Source organism: Cyprinodon tularosa, unplaced genomic scaffold (assembly GCF_016077235.1).
Source record: "Cyprinodon tularosa strain WSP-4 unplaced genomic scaffold, ASM1607723v1 ctg242, whole genome shotgun sequence".
Classification (NCBI taxonomy): domain Eukaryota; kingdom Metazoa; phylum Chordata; class Actinopteri; order Cyprinodontiformes; family Cyprinodontidae; genus Cyprinodon; species Cyprinodon tularosa.
The window spans coordinates 578,556-604,534 of record NW_024038901.1 but is presented as its reverse complement, the minus strand read 5'-3'; the positions used below and the strand labels follow the sequence as shown (position 1 = coordinate 604,534).

Below are 25,979 nucleotides of genomic sequence, written 5' to 3'. Positions count from 1 at the left end.
CAGTATCAAATGCAGAAGATAAATCCAAAAACAATAAAACAACAAACTTTTCCGAGTCTTGACAATAATATGTCATTTGAAACTCTCAGAAGTGTTCTTTCTGTAGTGAAGGGCTTTGAATCCTGAAACGGTTCAGTGATATGAAGGCTTTCAAGTAAATTATGGTATCCAGTTGACTTATTATATTGTATTTCTGTGCTTTACACCTTGTTCTTGCTCTGTTTGTAAACTTAACCATTTTCAGTATTTACCATAACAAGACCACGTATGATATTGTGCATACGTGCAACCATATTCTTGGCTCCAGTCAAGGACCAAACAGATCCAAGCTACTACAAGGGGAGGTGCAAAAAGAAAGAGGAAAAATCTAAGTTTAAGAGTGAAAGGGGGCCCAAAAAAACATTCCCAAGAGGGCTAAGATAAGGATGGCATGACAGAACTGGGTTAAAAGCGGTTTTTGGCAGAGCAGGAGTTCCACAGGTGCTCCTCTGTGAAAGTTTGCCAGACAAATATAGACTCATTAATTAGACAACAATCCTTCACACCAAGAAGCATGCATGTTGCAACAGTGGAGAGGAAAACTCTCTTTGACTGGAAGAAATCTACAGCAGAACCGGGCTCAGTGTGAGGGGCCACCTGCCGAGGCCCACTGGGATTCAAAGAGAAACAGGACAACTGAAAAACAGGCCCTGCTCCAACATCTATAAACAAAGGTGTTGATTGAAGCAGCAGAGCTACCGAGATACAGGTGCTGGTCATAAAATTAGAATATCATGAAAAAGTAGATTGATTTCAGTAATTCCATTTAAAAAGTGAAACTTGTATATTATATTCATACATTACATACAAACTCATATATTTCAGATGTTTATTTTGTTTAATTTTGATGATTACAAATGACAACAAATGAAAATCTCAAATTCATCATATCAGAAAATTAGAATATTGTGAAAAGGTTCAAAATTGATGGCCCCTGGTGCCACACTCTAATCACCTAATTAACTCAAACCACCTGCAAAAGCCTTTAAATGGTCTTTCAGTCTAGTTCTATAGGCTACACAATCATGGGGAAGACTGCTGACTTGACAGTTGTCCAAAAGACGACCATCGACACCTTGCACAAGGAGGGCAAGACACAAAAGGTCATCGCTAAAGAGGCTGGCTGTTCACAGAGCTCAGTGTCCAAGCACATTAATAGAGAGGCGAAGGGAAGGAAAAGATGTGGTCGAAAAAAGTGTACAAGCAAGAGAGATAACCGCACCCTGGAGAGGATTGTGAAACAAAACCCATTCAAAAATGTGGGGGAGATTCACAAAGAGTGGACTGCAGCTGGAGTGAGTGCTTCAAGAACCACCACACACAGACGTATGAAAGACATGGGTTTCTGCTGTCGCATTCCTTGTGTCAAGCCACTCTTGAACCACAGACAGCGTCAGAAGCGTCTTGCCTGGGCTAAAGAGAAACAGGACTGGACTGCTGGTGAGTGGTCCAAAGTCATGTTCTCTGATGAAAGTAAATTTTGCATTTCCTTTGGAAATCAAGGTCCCAGAGTCTGGAGGAAAAGAAGAGAGGCACTTCATCCACGTTGCTTGAAGTCCAGTGTAAAGTTTCCACAGTCAGTGATGGTTTGGGGTGCCATGTCATCTGCTGGTTTTGGTCCATTGTGTTTTCTGAGGTCCAGGGTCAACGCAGCCACATACCAGGAAGTTTTAGAGCACTTCATGCTTCCTGCAGCTGACCAACTTTTTGGAGATGCAGATTTCATTTTCCAACAGGACTTGGCACCTGCACACAGTGCCAAAGCTACCAGTACCTGGTTGAAGGACCATGGTATCCCTGTTCTTAATTGGCCAGCAAACTCTCCTGACCTTAACCCCATAGAAAATCTATGGGGTATTGTGAAGAAGAAGATGCAATACACCAGACCCAACAATTCAGAAGAGCTAAAAGCCACTATTAGAGCAACCTGGGCTATCATAACACCTGAGCAGTGCCACAGACTGATCGACTCCATGCCACGCCGCATTGCTGCAGTAATACAGGCCAAAGGAGGCCCAACTAAATACTGAGTGCTGTACATGCTCATACTTTTCATGTTCATACTTTTCAGTTGGCCAACATTTCTATAAATCCTTTGTTTTTATTGGTCTTCAGTAATATTCTAATTTTCTGATATGATGAATTTGAGATTTTCATTTGTTGTCATTTGTAATCATCAAAATTAAACAAAATAAACATCTGAAATATATGAGTTTGTATGTAATGTATGAATATAATATACAAGTTTCACTTTTTAAATGGAATTACTGAAATCAATCTACTTTTTCATGATATTCTAATTTTATGACCAGCACCTGTAAACCAGTCTCCTCAATGCCCAAACTTGATCAGAGCTGCCAACTTTCTGAGAGATTTTGGACTTGAAAACAAATTACAACAGAAAAAACGGTTTTCTCTCAACATAATTCAGCAGAGTTTGTGCAGCCCCCACATATACCACATTTGACCATGTTTATGATCAATAAACTCAATCTCAAAGTTCTAAAAAAAATTTATTATGAGTCTGTTCCATACGTTAATTCCCTACTCTCCTCAGAGAGCTAAAGCAGGAATGACTATCTGAATGTGATGTAAAATGCTGTTAAACAAAAAACGTTTTTTTAGAGATCATGCTAAGAAATGTAACGTTTTTGGTAAAATTGTACTTCGTTATGAAAATAAATAAGTCCTACATGAACTTTAAATTTTTTTTTTTTTTTTTTAAGATATCAGCCATTATAAAGAATGACATCTTGTTACACACTAGCATAGAAATGTAACTGAGATCAGCAGCAGGATGGAGGGACCAGATTGAGCTAACAGACAACTGTGACCTATGACCTTTGAGAAAATAAAAGATGGCCTTAAAAGTCAGAAGGGGAAACTCTTGAGAGTCATTCATCTTCATTAATGGAGACTGATGTGGCAAAATGTGTCTGAAGAAGAAAGGACAGGAAACCAACAGCATTATTTACCTCCTCTTTTTAACCCCTTACTGTATACCCACTGACGCACAAAAAGGCCAAACTACTGACCTGTTTCTTTTTACCACTTTTTAATTAAAATCCTGTTGTTTGGCTGGACCAATGAATTCATGGTAGTTACACTACGCTGCTAGGTTACACTGAATGTATTCTTGCTGTTTGGATTTTTTATGTTAATTTATTTTTCAAAAGTTATATTACAAACACAAGATAAATAACATTCCTTAGATTTTAATAGATGTAAGAGTGTGAAAGCAAGGGGAGTGAATACAAACTAATTTCACATTTTCATATAGTTATTTGTAATATATTTGGACATAATGTGGTCTTATGCTCATGATAATATGGGATCTTGTTAGCTGTCACATCAATTAAAACAACTGAGACTAACGTGAAGAACTAAAAAAACATGTTTTAAGGGGATATAAGTTTTTCTGGCTGCAGAAGAACCTGATAATGCAATAACAAGGTTTAGCACAGCTGAAAGAGCTTTCATCTATGGCAGTATAGGACTTTGATTAGTTGTTTCTTCTTTTTCTTTATTTAAACTGAAATAAATAAATACCCAATGGAGCTGATCAACAAAAAACAACTTTCCTCAGCTGAACAAAAGGACTGCTGAAAACTTTGCAAGTGAGAAGTGAAATATTTTAAAGTAAAAGGGCAGAGGTCAAATCAAAGTGTTTATCCCCCTGAGAATCTTAATGTGCTTAGCATTTTTAATCACTATCTGTGTATTAGATTACAAAAGCACTGAAGAGAGTACGGTCTGACCATGATTATATATCAAAGTAAATCAATATTTTAAAAAAAGGGTTTCTAAAAACTGAAAAACAGACAAATATAATACTAAAATCTAGTTTGAAGGAACCTTAAAAAGAATGAATATACACTGCTCAAAAATAAAGGGCACAATTAAATAATACACCCCAGATCTGAATGAATGAAATATTCTTTCATATTTAATTCTGGACAAAGTTGAATGTGCTGACAAAAAAAAAAATTAATCATACTAAAAAACATCAATGGAAATCAAATATATTAACCAAATAGAGGCCTGGATTTGTAGTCACACACCAAATTACTGGCTGATGCAACTTTGATGTAATGTCCTTAAAACAGCTCAAAATGAGGCTTGTATGATCGCCCTACAGCGTATAGGCATGCTCCTGATGAGTTGGGAACTCCTTGACAGTCTGGGGTGCAACGTGACGTTGGTGAACGGTTCAAGATAAGATGTCCCAGATGTGCTCAACCTGATTCAGGTTGGAGTCTGAGGATCTCTCGGTTCCTAATGGCAGCCGTACTCCTTTTGGCAAGGACTGTGCAGCCCTCCAAAGAAATGCCATCCGACACCATTACTGAGCCACTGCCACACTGGTCAGGCTGAAGGATGTTGCAGGCAGCTGATCGCTCTCCACGGTGTCACCAGACTCTGTCACGTCTGTAACGTGCTCAGCGTGAACCTGCATTCCTCTGTGAACAGCACCGGGTGGATAATTGGCCAATCCTGGTGTTCTCTGGCAAATCTCAATCGTCCTGAACAGTGTTGGGTTGTGAGCACGACCCCCATCTGTGAACGATGGGCCCTCATACCATCCTCATGGAGTCAGTTTCTAACCGTTAGTGCAGACACATCCATATTTGACAGACAGCAAACCTTCCTGCTACAGCTCACATTGATGTGGGTTGTAGAGTCCTTCTCATGCTACCATTAGTGTCACAGCACAACTAACATTCAAAAGTTACCAAAACATCAGCCAGAAAGCACAAGCAGGTGTTCTGTGGTCCCTATATGCAGAACCACTCCTTCATTAGGTGTGTCTAATCATCATATCCACCTGTTGTCTACTCCATTTGCACAAGAGCATGTGAAATTGGTTGTCAATCAATGTTACATCCTAAATGGAAAGTTTTTCACAGAAGATTTAATTGAAATTAAATTGTGTTGTTTACATGTTCCCTTTTTTTTAGCAGTGTGGTTAGGGGAGCCTGTTTGTTGGTTTATATGGTTAAAATAAACTGAAAACACTCAACCTCTGACTAAATATTAAATTACTATCACACAAAGAATATTTTTTAATTGCTAGAAAGAGGCTGCAAACCACATCCATTTACGACAGGCGAGAGAGCTAGTGCTGATAAGAACTTCAAGAAAATACATTTTGAAAAACCCACCTAATCCTTTAAACAACTGTCAGAACTACTATATAGTAATAAAAGAAAAAAAAAAAGCATTCTGCGAAAATGCGTAAAGGTAAATATCAAAGATTATCTCAGAAGCTTTAGGAAAAATGGATGACTTTTTAGATCTGTGATTGTTGGAAGTACTAAGGCTTTATTGGAGCCATTGAAGTTATTTAGTGCCTTGTTATACAGTATAAAACGACTCCTTCTTATAGCCGATTTTATTATGCATTATATACCAAACAAAACATTTATCGCCTATTTTTGTGCATTCATATGCAAATAATTGAACATTTGTTGGAGTTAATTAGACACCCCAACATGGCTGCAGGGGTTCTTATTTATGAACAATTCTAATTTAATGTGAAGCATGTAGAGAGTTTTATGTTCATTGATATTTTCCGTTTTATTACAACAGCTTCACCGTCTTACCATGTTGCTGCTATCCTCGCTGTAGGAGGGCTCGGTATCTGTTGATTGCGGGCTGAGGGCTGAGTCACTGCTACTCCTCACCAGAAGGGGTGTGTCTGAAAAACAAAAGCAAAAAATTGCGAGGCAAATTATTCGTTTGTATTTCAGGGCAAAACTTGTATATTAAAAGTTACTTTATTAAACTAGGTACATAGAAAGTAAATAGAAAAAAGTATATTATAGAACATCTAACATATTTTACTTGGTAATTACTGAATTATTTAGAGGAATGTTCCACGAGTTCAAAAAAAAAGAAAGTATAGATAATTTTTTTTCCTTTCTTAACCTCTTTCTAACTACAGCAGTTAGATCAACCTAACAGGCTTCTAAATTTGTATATGTATGTCCTCATGTATAAGTAACATACTGCTCCCACAGTCTCACACCGAATGTTCTGACAGCTGATTCTGCAGAGGTGACAATTTGCGGGAAGTGTGAGAAGTTAATGTATTATCTCCTCACATCCCATCGGCAAACACACTGTTGTTCATGCCTCCAAATGGCCAATAAGTGGCTGATTTGTAGATTTGTGTGCGCAAGTAGGTAACAGATGATAATGGCTCTTTTCTTCACATCTCATCGGCCCTCTGCATAAAATCATCATTTACCATAAACTGATAAATGGAACACACCACGCTGCTGCTTGTGCTGCTGATGGGACTTGGGGGAAGAGGGAAAATGAGAGGAAAGTCAACACTGCAGAAAGCTAAGCAAATAAATAAGATTTAATATGCTGTGGGTTTTATTATGATACGTGTGGTACACTCTGAGAACCCGCCATCCCCCCCTTAAAGGGAGCATCAATCTATAGGTATACGTTAGGAACACTGTCATGTACTCGCCTATAGCTCAACTGGGAATAGAATGGCAAAGGTGGCAGTGAGGGTGGAGGGGACTCTATATGGTTAAAGTACTCTGAAGACATACCAAATGATATTTGTAGGGTCATATATTGATCGTGACAAATGGACCCTTGGTGCTCCTAAGAACTACTGGGGGATATGGATTACATCAAACCTTTAATCGATTCATCTCGGCATAGAAAGACAATTACAGGAAGATGGTATGATGGACAATGATAGGCAAAAATTAGAACATTTGTTTCAGGAATTGTTTTTAAGATGACTTTCTTCAATTCTCCTGCCCCTAATTCCCCTAAAAGAGATGCAGATTTTCTATGTATCAGCATCTACTGTTGAAAGACATGACTTCATTTAGAGCTGCCAACTAAATCAGGAAAAAAAACAACTTTAGAGAACTTGGACAAAAGGAAGATAAATAAAAACTGCAAGCCTTAAATAAAAGAAAAAATAAAAACAGTTCTGGGCAAGAAATGTCCAGACATTTAGTGAGAAGTATAAAATTTAGAGTAAGACGGGAATGAAAATTAATAATGAGATTTAAAAAGACAATATTTGACTGTCAGAAAGAGAAATTATGAGGAGCATCTAACAAGCTGTTGAAGATGGATAGAAAGAGCCAACTGGGACTGAAAGTCCAAACAACAGACAGTTAAAGAGGCCTTTCTATGACCTTCCTTACACTAACACTGTGACAGACTCCAGGGTTCTGTTACAGATACATATCACCCCACATCTTTGCTGATGGGTGATTGTACTGAAACAGACTAAACTTCCCGTCTGAACAATCCAACCAAAACCCCTCTTGTGAGTTAGGAAGGTTGTCATCAGTATTAAACACTTAAACCCTTATTCAGTTTAAAAACATTAAGGCTCATATAAATGTGACCATTCAGTCTTTTTCCATAAACACTAGATCTTTAATCTAAACTAAAGGTAAATAATTATTTATCAACATAGATAAAAAGTAACTTTATAATAATAATGAGGTGAAATAATCTGCTTTGGCTGGCTGTAAGGACACACAGTCCCTGATAAATGTGGTTTCCTCTATTAAACTAAAGTTACATTTGTCCACATGAGAGTGACACTTTCCAGCACTCTCACAAGCACATACAGTAACACCAGTGAACAAGCGCTTGACTTGAAATAGGACAGAGAACTATGAAAAAAGATATGGAGAAAACAGTAGAGAGACAGACGGAGTGAGAGAATAAAGGTCATGCAGAAAGGTCTGGTCCAGGTAACACAGAGCAGACATAAACACCAGTTTTTGGTCTAACGCCTGACAGAACACACGCACTTCCTGTCTTCCTATCCTCGTCTAACTCTCTTTGGCCCGCATTTCAATGCCACTGCTTCCAACCTCCTGGCCTCTGCTATCTTGCCTTCATTACTGTCCCACCCATCAAATCTTGACCTTTGGCTGCCTTGGAAATCACAGTTTAACAGTATTACACTGTATAGGAAAAAGGCTCTAAAACTAACCTAGCAGCCTTTGAAAAGCAACTAAAATATTTGCATTTTTTGCTGTATTCATATTCTAAATAAAGGCAAAACAAACTGAAGATAGTTGAACACATTTTACAAAAGCTTTTGTTGTTTTATTTTTGCATTAACATAATCAGTCAAATGGACCTACAGTATGAGTTGAAAACAATGGAACTGTTTGAATTCAAATTAGCAGCATATTTCCATTCATTTTGAAGAATTGCAGGAAGCACCCATGATCAGAGGAACATGACAGAAATCAAACGGTTGTTCTTAAAAAAAGTGATTACGAAAGGATTAACATATGAGATCACAAGAATTTATATTCTAAGTTTTTTTTTTATTACTCCTAAATAAAAAAGATTTATTGTTATATTTTTGTTTTACCCTTATTTTTTAACATTTTATAGTTTTTTTTTCTTACTTAAAAATATCTATGGCATTTTTTTACAATTGGATTTTCTTTTTTTCAATACCATCTCATCTGATTGCAAATAGTGCTGGAAGGTATGGCCAAAACCAATTTCATGACATATTACCTAATTTGGAATGATAGAGTAGACTTTTGAGATCAATATAAATCAGTGAAAGAATTAAAAAACTTCCAAGAGTGCCCTAAACAGATGGCTGTAAAGACTTATGATAATTAGTTTCTACGATGTTTATAAAACTCCTTTAATACAAGATTTAGGAAATTTCTGCCTTTAGCTGCAAGAAGTTGGCATAACAACATTTACTCTTAATGTTGAGATATAACGAATGGTAGACTCCGATCTCTTGAAAAGCTAGACCAGAAGCAATGAAATGTTGATAACTATCAATCCATCCATATATTATATGACACGCTTGTCCTGAGTGGGGTCGCGAGGGGTGCTGGTGCCTATCTCCAGCATTCAATGGGCGAGAGGCGGGGTACACCCTGGACAGGTCGCCAGTCCATCGCAGGATAACTATCCTAGACACTTTATTTGTTTAATATACTTGCAATAAAAAAAACACATAACAAGACAACACAAACATAAATATCGAAAACTAGAGACAAACTTACTAGATTTGAGTGCTGAAGAATTGACTTCAATCTCTCCTCCTGTGACTGGTTGGAAAACAGAGGGCTCCGCCTGGTGCAGGTCAGGACTCGGGGTCAGGCTCGAGTCAGTCACACCCCTCTGCTGGGCTTCCTGCTCCTCGTATACCGCCATCAGCTGTAAAAACATACATAAAACAGCATTTTATTTCATTATAAGACAGCCTTATCATGAATCTCTCACAAAATAGCTCACAACTCTATTTTCATATATGTTGTCTAAACACTTCCTACATTGCAACTCTGAATTTAAAACCAGTGGGAACATGAGTTCATGGAAAACATGCTCCCAGAATAAGATATTTTCATCTGTAGTGAAACACTTCAGCTATTTCTATACCTTTAACCCTGACGTAAATTAAAAAGCCTTCTGATTCTAAAGAGCATAAAAATGGTTAAGGAGGTGAGTGTCCACACATCTTCAGCGTTACCTTCTGGATGAGGACGCTATAGAGGACATCTAAGGAGCCCAGCATTATTGTGATAAAATTGTCCACCTGGTCCTCACTAGCTACTCGCTCAAATGATGTCTGCTTAGCATGTTTTGAACCTGCAGGCTCTTGACCGTGTTATGTAGGGATTCCCTTTCTATTGAGGACTGCAGTGAGTTTCTATTAAGCCCGACTTTGCAGCGGTTGTCACCACAATGTTCGAGGGGCCTCCATACAATTGCTGAATAGAACTGTCTGGGCATGTGTGCGCTCGTAAAGCCACATTTGTGTATGCTGCCCAGCCATGTAGTGACCAAGGATAAAGAGAGAGGTTTCTGGCTGCACCAAGATGTTTGGAAATATTGTTTCACATTGATGCTGTCTCTGGTTTTTGGGCTCCAATCATCCTCAGCTTCTACAATCTTCAACTTGTATTGATTAAGTCACTATATGCGTCCTTTCAGTTCAGCACAGCCTCATGAGGCACAGAGTAGAATAGTATCGAGTTACACAATCTCGCACCTTTCCTGCCATGTTCTCATCCATATCTCACCAGTTATTCTCTCAGATTCTCACACATCCATGTTCTGTCACCCACCCCACTTCCATCTGTCTAACACAGATTCATCGCATTGTGCTCTTCCATGTCTCCTTTTATAACAGACCGCCTCTGACTTTCTGAGTCTTTTTTTCTTTCTTTAAACCCACATTTCTTACAGATCACCTTTCAATCTCGAAAACCAGTTTTTCTTTTGTAAATACTCGATTTTATTCCCTCCCTGCTCTTTTCTTGCTTCATTCACAAACATCTGTCAGAGACAGTATTGGAACATGAACTCTTTCTTCTGTTAAGCAACTAAAATGATTTCTATTGATAAGGATGAGTTAACCCCATCCTCCCTTTTATGACTTCAGTGAAAATGGTGAAGAGTTTTACTTTTTTCAGAGGAACAGGCATTAAAAAGCAGAACAAATAAAGGGCACAAAGGAAGACTATTAATCCATAAACATAATATAGTTATTAACAAGCTCAAATACTAGACATAAATGATTTTTAAACATTCAAATGTTAAAGTGTTGTTTACATACGTTATTCATCTCCATTATTAAGATAGTGCTAAGTTAAGTTACCTAATTAATAAACAGAGTGTGCTTCTTTTGTTTTAGTAAAAACAAAGCGGTTTTCTGAGGGCTTGATAGCAGGGCTGCAAAAATTATTGTTTTGCTGATCAATTAATTTGTCCATTACATTTTTGATTAATCGATAAATAATTGAACAGCAAGATTTTTACAGAATACTGACCAATACTGAAGGGAACCTGTTAAGAGTTTGCAAAATACTGGACTGGTGGGAGGTCTCCTCTTTAGACTAGAAAATCCCTCTGAACAGCCAGAGAGCTACAATGGATTTGAGGAAAGCAAATAATGTTCCGGTGTTAAAACAAACCAAACTTAAATTCACTTAAGAAAATGCAGCAAAATCCAATCTGGCTGAGAATGAGCTACTTTCTAAATAATAATTAGATAAAAGAAAAAAAAACTTTTTTAGATGTGCAAAGATGAACCACAAAAGAGATATTCCAGTGGATATTAAGGGATTTACTTTATAAAAATAAAATTTTTAACCAGTTAAATGAATATATATTTTATAAATGGCATTAAAGAACGGAAGGGGACTTCTGTTGTAGATCACATAAAAGAATAAATGTATGAGAAATGTGCAGGAAAATCTAAAAGCTCACTATCAAGTCTGTAATAAGGCAGTGATGATAAGAAAGGGTAGACAATCAGATGAGATGGGGCAGAGCTCTGCCTTTGTTCAGCTGCACAGGATTCAAAGACCTGCCACACAAAGTGACAATGCAACTTCAGCATGGGAGGAAGATTATTCTGACAGACAAAAAGGTAACACCGCAAAAAAGTCAAAGCGAGAAAAGAGAAAGAAATGATAAAAGAAGGCGTGAGGGACAAGGAGAGAGAGAATTATAATGACAATAACGAGGGAGAGTGAAAGATAGGCTGTACTGTAAACCCCTCTGCAATGTCAGACACTAAGAGCAAAAAACACTAGCCTAAAAGTAAAAAAGATTGTCTGAGTGTCACTGTGTCAAGAGCTGGAGCGACGATGTGCCCATTTTCTCCAAAATCAAAAGTGACATGCTGTCCGTTCTATCTCTCTAAAATACAGCACATTGAAAAAGAAAAAAAAAGAACTTTGAAGATCTTTATAGTAGCTTATCTTACGGTTTTAAGCTAAAACATACAGTGAATGTAATGCTCTTCTTGTACAATAAAAGTAGATTTATCTGTAATGCGCTCATAAACTGGTTCAGGTCACTGGGATATATGAAAGCTAGATCAAATGCGCTCATCTGACCAACAACTAATGGACCTATGTCTGCCTGAAAGCTCACACTTTCATTACCAGGTGATAAAGTAGTGTGACATCATCCGTGAGGGTTGCAGATAATGTCACAGTGCATTTGATGGTGTTACCTCACAAAAAGGATATGTTAGGCTTTTCTCTAACCTTAACCTCTTCAAGGGGAGAAGCGCTTTAAAGTAACACCACCCCTAACTGAGGTAAATCACAATAAGAGAAAACAATCACTTGTGCTGCTGGGTGAGCATTCAGAAAGATGACAGAAAAGAAAAGTATTTGTTAGAACAGACATAGGCTGACAGAGTATACAATGGTGTTGTGGTATCAATTTTATTTTCACTAGCATTTGTAACCATAAGTCATTTTAAAGAAAATGTGACTGCACTCTCAGCAAATCTGTCAACACTGGTGGAGACTAAAAATGAAGAGCTCTGAAATTCTGTTATTATTTTCCTCCTTTTTTCAGTCTCAGCCTTCTGACAAATCACAAGCTTTACTTTATTCATGCTACTGACAAGTTAATGCAGAAATGCTTCTATCAACTCAGGGGAGGCTATCAGACATGCTATTTGTGTGTTTCAAGGCATATAGGGGGTACTACTAAAAAAGTGTTGAATTAATGATTGGGGAAAGAAGGACAGTAAGAACATTTACAGCACTGTCATGTTATTACAATCTAGAGCTTGAGAGCTCATTTGACAACTTTTGCATCCTAGAGCCACAAAGTAGCGTTTGTTCAGATCCCTCCTCCAAGCTGCTTCTAGACTTTATAATCATTGCTGCTGCCAACCTAAATGTTTTTTAACCTGCTACTTGCGTCAGTAGTCCTTGATCTGATCTATGCTGTTTACACAACATGTCAATTTGGAAACCTGTAGGTAGATCCTGATAACTAACAAAGTTAGCAGCAACCATCAGATAACTGCAGATGTGACACAAAGGCGTTGTAATTCTAGATATATACAGTTCTTTTGGGACGTAATGAACAACAACCAAAACACAGCTCCATTGCAGCTGCAATAGTGACAGTTACTGTATGATTATAGAAAACTGCTTTCTCAATGTGAGCCCTCCTCCCATACTGTGATTGGCTCAGTTGGTTTTAGACAAGAGAGTGTTAAGCCTAACCCGACTGACTTATTCCCCTATGAAAGCCAGTCTGACTGGCCAGGCTAGATCTGATCCAGAATGATTTGCATATTCCTAATCCATTAAATATGTGTTAATGACATTTTTAACACTTTTGATCAATACTAATACTTTTTCTCTCTTTTAACTTTTTTTGACTGAATGTCTTTTTTTTTTTAAACAACTTTACATTAGTTTTCCTAAGATGTCCTTTTTCCTCTTCTGTTGGACAGCTTAACTTTTCAAGTTTGTTCTTTTCATGTATTTAGTCTTGTGTCCTCTGTCTACTCCTTTTTGTCACACTTGAAATGAATTTCTGTAGTGTTTCTATTCCATTTTCATTTTTGATGGTTACAGATCATACCTATCGCTGCTAAGGAACTGGGCTCCTTGGGGTTTGGGCTCTGGGTCCTCTCATCTGTCCTTCTCTGGAGGGTGTGACTAGGGATGGGGATCGTTAATATTTATTCACATCGATACCTTTATCGATACTCCTTATCGATCCGAGTCTTTATCGATACCACTATCGATACTTTTCTGTTATTTGGTGGAAAGACGAAAAAAACTAAATTTTTTTAACAGAACTGGTATTGCTTTTATTGCTTAACAAGTGAGCATAACAAAAAGGTTTCTAGCCTTCATTTAACATGGCTAATGTAATAGGCCACTTCGAAATGACATAAAACTAACTAGAATATATTTTCACAATTGTTGGTTAATGTATTGTCTACTGTCACTTTTCATCATGTTTTTAGTGATTAAGAAAATATTTAACAAATAAATAATTGTATTTTAAATTAAATGTAATTTTTAATAAATGTTGGCATCAGTAGTTTAATTATATATAGAGCAATATACAACTGTATTACTCATGTTTCTCGCCAAAAACTAAATTTCCCGTTTTCTTTACGTTACACTTGAACGCATCATGATAACCTAATTGTCATTTTACTGAGCCAATCTTAACACATCATCACGCAGCACGTCTGAAACTTTATTTACTTTTCAAGCTAACTAGCTTGTATGCTTCCGATTACAAGACGGATTTCACAATTACTATTTTTAACTGACCGGACAAGCTACAAAGTCTGTGTGCGCGCTGACCAGTGGTACTCTGAGTGGATGATGATGGTGCGGCGGCAGCAGCCGGAGAAGGAGGAGTCTTTTCCGTTCAGCCATTCTCGAGTCGCGAGCAAAGTTAAGTGCCAGACTTCACTTGTTTTACTTTTAATATCTGTTTGCTTACAATTTCATTCCAAAACATTGGTGGACATGCTGCAGTGATTGGATTTATTAGATTTAAATGCTGTGACACGACTCGAGGGACACACAATTATGTTACAGAACCTCCGGGAGAAAAAAAAAAAACGACCAGACTCGATAGTGGTATCGATAAGCCCAAACGTTATTGATTTTCGGGTTTTGAAAAAAGTGGAACCGGGTCCTTGATGGAACTGGGTTTCGATCCCCATCCCTAGGTGTGACCATCCTTATGTCTCCAGTGTCCCAGTGATCTGGGTGGCCACTGGATATCTGGACCCTGTAGGGTGAGTCTGGGGCCACCCAAACCTGCTATTAGACATATTTTCCTTCTGAAAAAGCTTTGTAAATCTTTTATACATGAGCACGCCCATACATGGATGTTTGGCCACGTTTTCAGAGATGCACACTAATAATAAATACTGAGCTACATATAACTAAGATATATACCACACTGAATAATATTGTGTAATTACCATAGGTTTTGCCTTCAACACACATGGATATCTAAGGGATACCCACTGTACTTTAAGTTTTTTTTAATATTTGCTTTGGTTGTCTGTTGTCTTGTTTTTGCTGTTGTTATGTTCCCTGTTTTCTGTTCCTCTCATTTCATACAGGTGTGGAAGCAGACTTCTAGGAGTTACCGTATATCTTCTGTCTTGTCTATTTTTGCTGTTTTGTTGTATATCTTTTTTCATGCACTCATTCCTGTCTCTATCTCTTTCTCTCTGCCCTTAGTTCTTATACCCTCTTTTTTTCACCTCCCTGTCCGTCTCTGTGTCTGTTGTATAAGATTTTACTCCCTAAATAATTTTCAATAAAGTGTCATATAAAATTATCAAGCTGAACCTTATGGCAGCACAGACATCTAATCAAAGATCCATATTGGCAAAACAGGGAAACCAAAAAAAAAAATATAAATATTCGCTTTGTGAGAACCTATTTCAAAAATTTGTATTGTCTTCCCTTTAGCTTCTTTAAGCTTTTTTTTAAATAGTCAAAAACAGTTAGTTTGTTATATATATATATATATATATATATATATATATATACTTATTTTTTTACTACTAAAGTCGCTATTTCCACAAAACATTCACATACTTCACACACTTAACAAATTAAATAAAACTTAATAAAACACAAACTAACACATAATAATGCAGCTGTTTTGAGTTGTTTGACCACTTTGACGTTTAAAAACTCTATAAATGAATTCCATACAGTATGAAACTCTCCAGCCTTCCCCCTGGTTATTTACAGCAAGTCAGCCTTCCCAACATAATACAAGACGCCATCTCCTTTATCCACATATGTATCGAGGGCATTGGTGTCTATTGTTAAATCTAAACCAGAGAGGAGTATAAGGTTGTAAATAAACTGGTACCAGTTAGGGATTCAAATACACACGCTTACATTACCATCTTTTTTCCCATGAAATGTTTTATATTCAGGTCGATTATGGCTTGATTGATTAGTTGAGTGTGGATCAATAAAATGCTACAAACGGATCCATTCACTGAGCTCAACGGCAGCGCATAATCGCTCTCTCACACGTACACACGAACCCACACCGACTAAACAACCTTTAATTAAATATGCTTAAGCTATCTGTACACCGCTGACCTTTGATTTCCACTCAGGACCACTTACCGTAAAAAAATCTATGGCATTCAGGAGGGTGTCTGTGTATGTGTGTGCTTGAATGCTTTGGCATCTTAGAGAGTCAGCAATATCCTTGGCAGTGACCACTTCATCACCATAGATTTAACATCACGGCTGCACATGACAACCCTTGGCCGAAGAGGCAGGGATATTAAAGCTGTGTGAGCAAAGGGTTGAACTTTCACAGATTAATTTAAGTTTAAGAATCAGAGAAAAAAAGAAAAACCCCAAATTATAACTTCTTCTTTCAAATATGTTAATTTGCTGCCATCTGTGCAATATCAGCTGTTCTTGTTACTAATCATGAAAAATAAAACAAGGGCTATAAATAAATTCTGTTAATCTGAATTTAACGAGAGGAACATAACAAATGCTTATTTAGGGTCCAACACCACAGAGGTTTTTACCCTGATGCAACCATTCCTCATAAGAGAGAAATCAAGTCTGATCACAGAGGAACACACACACTGAGACACACATGTGATGCAGGATAGGCTGACAGCACCACCTAGCACAACACAACAGAAACTGCATCTTAAACACATAACAAAGACACTGCACCCCCAACTTCACAAAAGCCATAGGTCACCTCTCTGTTTTCTATTAGACAATATCAGCCTTTTCTTTTTAATGAAAAACTTTAATGATTTTCTAAAATATAACGTGCGTATCAACCCCACTTAACAAATATGAAAGTTGATTATGCAAGATATTAAACTATCTTCCTTTTGTAAATAAAATGAGGCCCAACAAGTCTTTTCTCTCAGGCCTTTTAATGTCACGCTAACATTGAGGAAGGTCCTCTTAGCCACTGATAGGACTGCTGCGTATCCATTGCAAAAGTTATGATGTGAAAATCTGAGGCTGTTTGAAGCATGCAACTCTCTAAAGTTAATTTGAGAAATAATACTTTTAATGCTCTCCACACTTCTCGTCTTTTGCCCATAAAATGTACTGCACATCACAAAGAGAATATGAATGAGCCCTGAGGCAGGTGAGCTCTTCTACATTAGGCTATAAGATGCTCTCTTTGTGTTTAATCAGCAGATATTCCTGCTTAGCCATGTTTTTTTCCCCTCTGGCTCCGTGTTGCTTCCTATCATTTCCATTTTTGCCTTTTCTTTTTAATCTCCGGTTGCCTTCTTCAAACCATTATCTTTCTTCCTTTGGCTTCTTTTTCACCCCCTGCTACTGTTTTTCCCAGTATCTCCATTCGACATCTCTAAACTACTCAGCAGCTTCTCTGGTCAACCGCTTGTCTCCCAGAGGTCCTACAAATCCTAAATATAAAAGATGCAGACTTCCAACTTCTCCCTTTTTGTCAATTATTTATGGATGAATGGATGAATGAATAGATAGATGAACAAAGGGGCAAAGAAAAGGGTAGATTGACAGATCTAACTTCAGGATTAAGGATCTAACCTCTAGATTAAGTTTGAAAATAGATCATTTTTGCATAGTTCACTTTCTTTTTTCCACATAATTTTGAAATACATTAAAAATGATTGAAGCACTCCTGACAAAGTTGCAGTACAGACAGAACAACTAATGTGAATCACCGTGTTAAAGCACTTTGCTCTGTTAAATAAACCCATGAAGCAACAAAAAGGCTATTGATTCGGACATGAATCTGATACACCCACTCTCACTCTCTCAATATCCTATTTAATCTGACACAGTATCACATACTGTTTAAATAAAAACAAATTGAGTTAATCAATGTTAAACTTTAGATTTATATTTGATTACTTACTGGAAGATAACATTTAAAGCCCCCCCGGATGCCACAACAATTAAAGTCTTTATAAAATAGCCACAATGGAGGACACGGACAAACATTTCTACACACAGACACAGAAGCCATCTGAGGACCACTAAAATCGATTGTTCATTTCTGCGATCGATAATTAGGATGGTGTCGTCCCTATATTGAGAATATGAATGAATAAAATTCACCTGCTCAGCAGTTTCGAGTCTGCATCCGAGCATGTCTGCATAGCTTTGTCTGACTGTGTTCGCTCACCGTTTATTGATCTCCGGTCAACCTTTACTTTCTCGAGAGAAATCCAGACAAAACAGACAGGAAGAAAAAGATGAATGAGCAACAGAAACGGTGTGAAGAGTGAAAAACATTGACATAAAGCAATGGGAGCGTGCTGACAGAGACCACCATTAAACTTCTTCCAGACAGATCACATAAACTGGCAAACAATAGATTAGTACTCATTCAGAAAGCCAGAGTCTCACCCACGACGGTCAATTCTATGCCCACTCAGTATTATAAATGTGTTATTTTCTGTATTCGTGATTGCAGGAATACGTGTCCACACATAGAGCATGCATTTATGTTGGTGAATATTTGTCCAACTGTCCAATCCCATCTCTATGAGCCTCTGAGTAGACCGTACTTGACCATATGGAAGAGAATTACGGAGACACAGTAGCACAGATGGACATATTTGGTCCATATTCTCAGAGATCTACAACTATCAGACTTGATGACAGCACTTATCACCAAGAGAGCCTGCAGCAAGAGAAAACAGCAGAGGAAAAAACTGAATATAAGGAGCAAAACAGGCCCTTATGCATCCCACACAAAATCACACATTTTGACTGCCTTTATATGAAGACTAAAAAGTAAAAAAAAAAACAAAAAAAAAAACTGCTTAAACTGGGTGATCTGCATAAATATGCAGTGGCCTATAAACATATTTGCCATCAGTAAGGATCTGTAAAAAGTCTCTAAACAAATGTATCTTCACCCACAGTAGTTCATTAATATTGAAAAATGTAAAAAAATAAAAAATGATATAAGTAAATCTATTCAAAGAAAGAAGATAAAACATTTAGTGGGGAGTGTTGGTCTACTGGTTAGAGAGGTGGGCTTGTGTTCTGAGAAGGCGGCAAAAACCCGGTTGGATCCTCACAACCTCCACTCTGGGACCCTAAGCAAGACCCTTAACCCCACACTGCTCCCCGGGCGCCACACAATGGCAGCCCACTGCTCCCCAAGGGGATGGGTTAAATGCAGAGGTAAATTTCTCCAATGTAAGGTCGATACATTTAAATTATTATTATATAAAAAAAAAAAAGTGTTTTAATATCAAAAGCAATGTACGTATTCCACTCGTATGTGTAAAATACTGTATGGCAATAAAACCTTATCAGATTATACATTTTTCATCCCCTAACATGAATATTTCATTGCTCACATTTAAATTTATAAGTAACAGTAAACATTCCCTACCCACCATTCAATGTGGAATGGACATGAGAGGAGACGTTTGTTGACTGAGGTCATACATAAAAAAAATAACCCTATGCAGGGAAGGGTGGAGGCATGTGGGCGGAGGCACCTCTTTTCTGCACAATTGCTTCAAACGTTGTTGATTTATCTACACCAGGAGGCTATGTTTAAAAGCTTTCTGAACCGTCGGAGTTCAGGTCAGTTGACCATTTCATCTAAGACACCTAATTCCTCACTACCTTATTCATCCAGATATCGTTTCCTTGATTCCGTCTGGATCTCCTTTCTTTCCAAAATCTTATCACTTTCAACTGTCTCTCCATATATCAATGAATGTCCAAGTGCCTTTTTAAGTCGGATTTGCTGCCTGTCAGATTTGACCGATTACAGGTTACCCACACATCACGGTCTCACGTTTATGCCATCATCACGTCACACTCCTATAACACCAAAGTGCTTAGATTGATGCTATCTGAGGATAACTGAGTGAAAAGCTTAAGTAGTGACAGCTGTCAGCTGATATTACAAAATCTAAATGAGACCCCATTACACATGTGTTACTGGAAATGAAAACAGAAACACAATAAAAAAAGAAACTAATCTCAGATATTCTGAGCTACGGAAGCCGAGAGCGGTCATACTCGACTTTTTTTTCCTCCCTTTGCCTTCTTGAGATAATGACATAACTATCTCGTTATCACGGTTAAACCATTCATTGTTTTCTGGAGATAAGAAGTTAACCATCTCATTATCACAAGAAAACAGTTATTGATTTCTTGAGATAACGAGATGATTAACCTGTATGAGAAATGAATTAGGCTGGCCAACAGCCCTGGATTCCCGGCCATGCGGTGCCCGTAGTTGTGCAGTTGCAGTACTGCATGCGCGCAAATAATCAGTCTTTTTGTTTCCTATTCGTTTTTCACTCCCGATCAGGTTGTGATGAATGATTGGATTGCATGAAATACAGTAAAAACAAATCTGACAGTTTTTTTTTCTTTTTTTGCTGAAAATCTTTAATCTGGACTCCTTTTGGGGGTTAATGCATCTTATACCTGTTACAGCCGTAACACCATGGCCGTCAAGAAAACACTCAGTGCTAAGGCGCCAAAGGCACAGGTCTAATTGCTTATGCATCATAAGTGGAAACAAATCCTCAAACCAACAACGTTGTCTTGTTACATAAAAGTTAAACACAGGATTATTTATGGAATTGCACATAGGCTGACATGACTTCTTTAATCCTCTCCCACTGTTGTGTTATTGAATGATGTAATCCACTTTAACGCACACCAAACATCACATTATCATGAGAAAACAGCTTTCGTTATCTGTAGATAAGAAGAAAACCATCGTGAAAAAGTATCGGAGGGACACGACCACTCTTGGCTTCCGTAGAGCTACAGTAATACAAACACAACTTGGTTTTTTGGGGTGTGTTTAATTATGAATCACAAATACCTTTGTTCTTCTTTTTGTTGGCTGGAGTAAAACTTAATAGTCCTCAAAAATTTTGCAGAGAAAAAACTGACAATGCACTTCACTTCAACCCAAAAATAAAATCCCATGCAAGTAATAGCCTCCAGGAGTCAATTATTAAAGAGACTCCACCAATGGGATTTTTTTTATTTATTTTCTTTTATCAGTATTGACAGCTGTTCTGTAAAGATGTCAGATTTTTTTCCAGAAAACATTAGTTAAAAAAAAAGCATAATGAAGAACAAGGCACACAGCAGACAGTATAGGGCAGTGGTTCTCAAACTTTTTCTGTCATTCCCCACTTTGGACAAGGGGGAATTTTCAAGCCCCGTCTGTCCCCATCGCCCCAACACAATGCTAATGAAATATGAAACAATCTTAAAATGTTCCAATTTTATTGAAGTAACAAGTAGTATCTAAATACAAACTATCTACATCAAATAACAGCAAGCTCAAAAATAAAGAAAATAAAAATGCAGCTGTGTCAAAATTTGTATCAAGCTCAAAGATAGAAAAAATTAAAGTGCCACTCTGCAATCTGTTAATAAAAGAAAAGAAGTGAAATCCATCTGGCAAGACAGGTCTATTTATCCCTGCATTAGTGGCTGCAATGAGCCTGTTTTGCATTGCACAGTTTCTCAAAACGGTGTTGCAGGCTTGATACTGCCACTCTCAAGTCATGCTTTGTTTTCAGTGAAGCAACAGCTGAAAAGCCCATCTCACAGAGATATTATGTGGCAAAGGGAAGAAGAATGCACACAGCTCTCTGCCCGATGAGTGGATACTCCCTCTCCACTCCAAACCAGAAACATGAACATGTGGCTGTGTGAATCAAACGCCGTTATTCATTTAAGATAAAATATTTCAAATTCAGTTATTTATGATCAACCTGCGCCGTCAATCCCGGCGCATGTGCGCTTTATTTGCAGTCTGGACGCTGAGGGTAAACATGCTGTGTCCCTTACTGCAGCGCTGAGAGGGACTCCTGCGATAGCGGGGGAGAACGGGGTTGGGAGGGAGGAGGCGCCCCACGGCAGCACCTGCCGCTGGAGGACAAGAAAAGGAACGATACGTGCTTTTAAGAGTCTCCAAAAGTCGCTAGATTTGTCGCTAGTCGCTTTTTTGAAAAAGAGTCGCTGGAGGGGTCTGAAATATAGCGACAAAGTCGCTGAGTTGGCAACACTGGGGCGAGAAAGTTTATTCCGTTACAAATAATATGCTGACGTCACGTCAATCATTATTTTGGCACTTCAGTTCCAGGGGAAATTTTTCTCATATCTAATGTTCTTTTAATTAGACTGCATGTAGGCTAGTAATGATTACTTTGTGGGTTTGATTGGTCTAAAAAGCGGCAACATACAGCTATAAGGACAGTTTGCTCTCACAAGTTCTACTTTTATAGTCACACAACACACACACCGGAACTTGGCGCGCCCCACCTGTCACGTCTCAATTCCCCACCAGTGGGTCGCGCCACACACTTTGAGAACCGCAGGTATAGGGGTTACCAATATGTTTAAAACAACAAGTTATGAAAACAGTATAACAAGCCTTGAACATCATAAATGTGCTGATAATCCTATATTCAGAAAATGTAAAGTGTTTAGTACAACTGGCAGGCTAGCAAGCATTGCTATTATTGTTAACTAAAAGCTTTGCAATAATGAAGCTGAAAAAAAAAAAAAAAATTCAGTTAGCTGAAATAAATATAAATACTAGACCTTGCACAAAAAAAAGGAAAACTACCCGAAACTGTAAAAAGAGTTCAAATCAATGTAATTTTAATCATCCGGTTGCTGTTTTTGCTGTTTTCGCTAGGATGACTGAAACTAGTAAAACCTAAACTGAAAGCAAGCAATTTCAAAAATAAAAACTAAACCAGCTAGCAAACAAAACCAATACATTAAAACTAAAATAGGATTGAAAATCTAATGAAACTTTCAAAGCTATTAACCTCACTAGCATGACTAACAATTAAAATAAAAAAAGCCAGTCTTGCTCTGATCCCAAATAGCCTACATAAAAAAAGATCTGAAACTGCATTGCTGCCTAAAAAAAATAAAAAGATAAAAACTTATATAGCGCTTTTTCGAGTCAGGAGACTTTTAATGGCAGGTGTAGTAGAGGAGAGAGCATAAATGTGGATTAAGTCACTGAAATGTAACCTGGCACAAGCCAGATTGATATGCGTAGTTTAATTTTGGTTCTACACAGCATCCATTTGGAAGCCTCCAGTTGAAAGCATTCGTAGAAGTGGAGAACTTTGGACACAATTCTTTAAGCAGATTGGGTTAATCACCAAGTGGCACCTGTGTGCCATGATCGCTTTTAGGCAAGGCAAGGCAAGTTTATTTGTATAGCACATTTCATGTACAGAACAATTCAAAGTGCTTTACATAAAACATTATAAGCATTTTAGCCAATCGCAGCAGCAGCATTCACTGATCACCTTTTTTCATTTGTTTCACAATTATTGATGTTAACTGATAAATCTTTAGGTTACTTTCGTAACCCCGGTTCTCTGAGTAGCATGAGTTATTACCAAATCAAGTTATGAGGAACGCACACACATCTGTCCATTCATAAAGGCATAAATCACATCCTTATGTTCATTTTGCAAAAAGGAAATAGCGGGTATTCCAGCTAAAACCGTATAGCAGACTCTACAGGTGCGCAGCCATATTTGTTTTGCCTCAGCCTTCCGCTTCTGGTTGGCATCATACATGTCAATGGTTTGGAACATATCTGCATTTGACTCCAATGTATCTATTGCCTTTTGACAAGATGCATTTTAAGGAGTTTGTTAATTCACAAATCTGACAACATTCATCTTGCTTGCACAATAAGGGGAAATCTACATATAAAAAAGGTAAGTTAGAATTCTGGCCACTGTTTGGGGTTTCCATGTGCATTCTGTAAGACCTGCTAGAAATACAGAATGCAAAAAATAGCAGCCTTAAAAGAATAAAGTGTGACAAACTGGAAGACAGACACCTGGTCATTGGTGATAGAACACGGCTTTCTAGCAGTAATGTTGAAACATAGCTAAGGAGGAAATAATAAAACCACTGCTGTTGGATCGACTGATTTGAAGAGGAGAGCAAGATTCTATCAACTACTGAGTATGTATGAAAAAACTGATGATTTGATGGTTCATCTGTTGGTTCATCTTTTATATGTGCAGCAGTAGGGGTGTAAATAATAATCGTTTTGTATCGACGCATCAATCCAACAGCCGACGATCTGATGCATCGATTCGTCCGCAAGAGTATCGATTCATGCTTTTTTTTCCCTCTGGTCTATTTTTATCCATTTGTTCCTGGACGTAATTCTCCTTCCCGTGCTGTGGTGGCGCTAAACCTATTTTGCCCTCCTACCGCGCTTCCTGGTTATACTCTTACAGCAGTGTGTTGCTGTTGTTTCTAAAAAAAAAAAAAAAATGCATAACGATATTACAGCTTTCATTGATTTATTTCAAATTTGAAACATTGTTTAGCCTGTAAGGTGTTAAAAAAAAAAAAACAATTAATCGAATTGTATCGTGGTTTATTGTTGAGTATCGAAAATAATCAAATCGTTGGGTCAGGAAATCGATACCGAATCAAATCGCCATAATGGATTTGATTTACACCCCTATGCAGCAGTGTATACAGGCAAATATTTTGGTTGAAGCAATCAACAAACAGCTGGTGTATTTTTCAGAAGGTAATACTCGTAGATCTTTGTTTCTCATGCTCCTTTTAAATATAAAATGGATGTTTCTAGATTTTGACTGGGAATAAATGGCCAATATTTAGAGAGAAAACTTGGTGGAAGTTCTGAAAGCTCAGAAAAAGTGGGTGCAAATACCTCTGACCTCTAATTAGCTTCAGATGCATACCTCACACTGACACTTAATCCTAGATTACATTTCTCCCACCCCTCCATCAGAATGTCTTACCACCACCTACTCAAGGTGAATGACAGAAATGATGTGATGCCTACTCACAGAGCTGATGATCTGTGTGTGTGTGCATAGGGGTTAGGCAATTAAATGAGCCTGTTATCATCACTCAAACATTCAGGGACAAGTTCACTCTTTATTAAGCTCTCACAGCCCTGCACATTACTCTGTCCATGGATTTAAATCTTTCCACTAACTGCTGGTGGGCTTCAGTGTATATGTACGTGCAAGCATGATGACGACATAATATTCACACAGAATACTTTTTTTTTACACAGAGCTCAAATGCAGCACACTAAAGTGGTCTACTTTCACACAAGGTTGACTTAAGAGGTGGTCCTTCTAACATCTCTGAGATTGAGTTCAAGAGACAGGCTCCCATCCAAAACAGTGATTACATTAGCCTTAAAAACAGATGTTATCCATTCACAGTAATTCAAATCGAATCGACCAGGACATTACGTGATGTGCGCATAAGCCAAGATCTTTTTCAATGCAGATTACAGGCCACTAAAGCTCCAGTACAAAAAGCCCCAGATGAGGTTTCAGATTAGCTTTCCATTTATAAGCTAGATTCTAACAATTGCAGAGCTTCTGACAGATCAACACCAGAGGGGTAAGATATCTAAGCTAGGGGAGTTTGATCGTCAAATCAAGAACATAATTACACCATTTCTCCTTAGAATCTGTTACCTGAATGAGACTGTCAAGTCTTCAGGGGCTCAATGCAAGAGATTTAAAGGTGTGTTCCAAGAAAATAAAATCCAATCTGATCCTTCATTCTGAAATACCAAGCCTTCTAGAGGGATAAGAAATACTTTAAGGTAGATATTTTATTTTACTTGGATTTTAGAGCACCCTCACATACAATGATATAATTCATAAACTATTTCTAAGGAGTTGACAACAGTTGTTCTATGTTCATTTAAACTAAAGTTACAAACAAAAATTAAGAAAAATACAAAGACATTTAATGCAGACTGGTCCCAGTAAAAAACATGTATTTAAATGAGTTAGAATTTCATTTATTTTAAATAAATACATGCCAGTAAAAGCAATAGAAGGTCTATAACCTTAAAAAAGAGCTCATTGGAACTTTAATACTACTAGATCAGTGCCTAATCTTTACACTGCGACAAAATCTTGACTATATCACCCACTCTATCATATGTCTATGTTTTATAAATAGCAAAATCATTTTAAAAGAAATATAAGACTATGTTGTTTATATAAAGACAATGCAGATTGCATTATAACAGTACTATTACTGATGCAAGAAGCTTCCTTCCTAGCCGTTGTTCCCGTTAAATTACACTTGTTTTGTTTT

General features: G+C 37.6%; 1 protein-coding gene across 8 annotated transcripts in view; it reads right to left on the bottom strand.

Moving 5' to 3' along the window:
* The window catches only part of LOC119785179 (partitioning defective 3 homolog B-like), a 293,089-nt gene that overhangs the window by 232,894 nt on the left and 34,216 nt on the right, over positions 1 to 25,979 (bottom strand). For 7 of the 8 annotated variants that reach the window (XM_038287640.1, XM_038287641.1, XM_038287642.1 and 4 more), the window contains exons 3-4: positions 9,081 to 9,234; positions 5,643 to 5,737 (exon numbers count right to left, since the gene is read on the bottom strand). In XM_038287640.1, coding sequence (XP_038143568.1) covers positions 5,643 to 5,737; positions 9,081 to 9,234 — 249 coding nt within the window. Of the gene's footprint in view, positions 1 to 5,642; positions 5,738 to 9,080; positions 9,235 to 9,547; positions 9,698 to 25,979 lie in introns of those variants that run through there. The other variant, XM_038287647.1, reaches the window with a different exon arrangement.